At 37.9% G+C, this 2,631-nt stretch overlaps 1 protein-coding gene across 1 annotated transcript; it reads right to left on the reverse strand.

Moving 5' to 3' along the window:
* Positions 1 to 701: 701 nt before the first annotated feature.
* Positions 702 to 2,066, reverse strand: LOC141038994 (uncharacterized). Its single transcript, XM_073506423.1, has 4 exons — positions 2,050 to 2,066; positions 1,630 to 1,950; positions 1,458 to 1,554; positions 702 to 1,385 (listed from the first exon to the last, which is right to left on the reverse strand). The coding sequence occupies exons 1-4, from the start codon at positions 2,064 to 2,066 to the stop codon at positions 702 to 704; spliced, it is 1,119 nt and encodes a 372-aa protein (XP_073362524.1).
* Positions 2,067 to 2,631: the final 565 nt, after the last annotated feature.

Genomic DNA, 2,631 nt, shown 5'->3' on the forward strand with positions numbered 1-2,631 from the left:
TTGACCATCTAATCTAATCATCAGTAAGTGAAGTATATGTAGAGAAACCAAAACATTCATACTGCTTTAGGATAGATTCAAACTTTAGGAAAAATGGCAACATGTGATCGGAAAACAGGATTTTTTAACACTGCAAGAGTATGCCAATTCTGAACTGTTAACCAAAGTACAAAATAAAGTTCCAAACAAGCTACGTGTATCTCAATTCTGAACTGTTGTTGACCAAACTACAAAATGATGTCCAAACAAGCACGTGGTGTCGCAGCTGACCGAATTACCAAGCATGAATATAAGAGTATACTAAATTTTGACCAACACATGGTCTCACACAGCAGTATATCACCAAGCAAGTTGGTCAAGTAGTCAGCAGAAAGCCAGCAAGCAGAAAAAAGTAGGTTGTTCTGTACCAATACAAAGCACACAGCCAACCACCCCCATGCCTCCATGTAGCATGCAGTCTGAACCTGTGACATGCAGCCAAAATATCAAAACATGAACAAGAAAATAGAAGAGACATTTTGTGCTACTTTTATCACTAAAATTTCATATCTGATATGAAAGTGTCAACTCAGCATAAAAGAAAGAATGCACAAAACATAATTGAAGAACAGAAAGATTGAACAACAAATTATATTAGAGGTAAAAATCACATCTTGGAAATTGAATATGGAAACACAAGAACATATTGCTACTAACCTCAACTATTCTTCATTGCTCGAAGCATCATTAGCATCCAGTATTGTCCCCTCAACGTCTGTTCTAACCCAATGTTGTTCATTGTTCTTTCTCTTCAAAATCTCTCCAAGCTGTGAAACATGGAATGGCTCATTTTCTGTTTGTGCTTCCCATTCCATGTTGCCTAAGTCATATACATCTCTAGGCTTTGGCAACTTCATTACCACAGACCAACCTAGATTCAATTCATCTTCCACATAGAACACTTGATTCGCCTGGTTAGGGAAAATAAAAGGCTCATGCTCAATCTTTTCCCCTTTGTGTATTAGATGTGAGAAGTTGACAAGTGTGTAACCGTACTTGTCTTTTTTCATTCCTGTTTCTGAGAACACATTAACCCATTCACATTTAAACAACACCACTGAAAACTGTCCAGAGTAGTTTAGCTCGACAATATCAATTACCCTCCCGTAGTACGTCACATCACGTAAAACAGGATTGGCATCACGTGCTGAATCATAACTAGATGTTTTTGCAGTTACCATGACTCCACTATTTTGTGTCTCTTTATCCAAGCGTTTAGGCCTAAAATGGTAGCCTCGGGAGTTGAAAGCGCAATATCTTTTGGCTGCATTAACTGGGCCCCGGGCGAGCAATCTAATATCCTTTTCAATGTTGTGGATGCCAATTTCCTTCTCCAATTTCTTTATCTGAATATTTAGAATTCGATTACAACTAAATGTAGTGATACGTGTATAGTATATGCAAAATATGGCACTTACATGAGCTTGGAACCATTCGTGGAACTTATCGTTTTGAATCCTCTCGACAACATCAGGGTTTAAATTGCGTCCATTCGTGATCTCATCAGCATGAGCTCTGCAAAGTAATTCATAGACAGAGGTCAAGTAGGGGAAAGGGTAACTAAGACAATTTATAAGCATGAGATATTACCTAAGGTATGAATTCACATCAGAGCAATTGAACAAGACATATCTATGTGCCTGTACTTTTGCCACACCGCCCAGTACACAATTCCTAGGCTTTCCAAGTGGATTGCCAGAATGAGGAAATAATCTTGATCCATGTGCATTATCATGGTGCCCAACCCACTCCTCGTTATCTTCATTCTGCGAAGGCAAGTTATGTTTGGTCTCAAAACCGACAATATATCTTGAACAGAATGTCATGCACTCATCTGCCAAAAATGCTTCAGTGATAGATCCTTCAGGATGAGCTTTGTTACGGACATTTGACTTCAGCTTACCTATATACCTACATAAACACAAACAGAAGGAAGAAGAAAATTATTGAAGAATATTTTCCTAAAAGATATGTAATGCATCCCCATATTTATATAAGAAGCCAGCATACCTTTCCACAAACCACATCGAACGGTAGCACACTGGACCACCTATTTTTGCCTCTGTTGCTAGATGCATAACCAAATGCACCATAACGGTGAAAAAACCTGGTGGGAATATTCTCTCCATATGACATAATGTCATTATGATTCGCTCCTCCAACTTCTCAAGATCACTGATGTATAGGACTTTTGCACTCACTTCTCTAAAATACCCACACAGGTCAAACAACACAGATGTAACAATAGTGAGCATTCTCTGTTGTCACGTGATTCAGTGTCCGAAACACAAGAATTGGAGGATAATGAGCATCAAGTTGGTCGTCGAGATGATCGCCTTGACAATATTTCTGGTATGATATTAATTAAGAAGGATCAACAATTATCCTCAAAAAAAAGGATCAACAATTTTAAGTTGGCTTGCACTTACTTAACAAACAAGCTCCATATATATACTTACCCAATTTTCTTTATTAATCCAACAATACATGCATGTCAAATCTAAAATGTACTTTGCTATTATTGGCCTTTGTTCTTGGTCACTCCATCAGTAGCCTTACTTTTCTTATTCACTCAATGCTTTGAAAGCACGT

Source organism: Aegilops tauschii, chromosome 1, assembly GCF_002575655.3.
Source record: "Aegilops tauschii subsp. strangulata cultivar AL8/78 chromosome 1, Aet v6.0, whole genome shotgun sequence".
Classification (NCBI taxonomy): domain Eukaryota; kingdom Viridiplantae; phylum Streptophyta; class Magnoliopsida; order Poales; family Poaceae; genus Aegilops; species Aegilops tauschii.

Coding starts and splice junctions, on each gene's coding strand:
- LOC141038994 (XM_073506423.1), bottom strand. Junction 1,555..1,629: donor GATGTGAATTCATACCTTAG/GTAATATCTCAT, acceptor ATTACTTTGCAG/AGCTCATGCTGATGAGATCA. Junction 1,386..1,457: donor ACGAATGGTTCCAAGCTCAT/GTAAGTGCCATA, acceptor CTAAATATTCAG/ATAAAGAAATTGGAGAAGGA.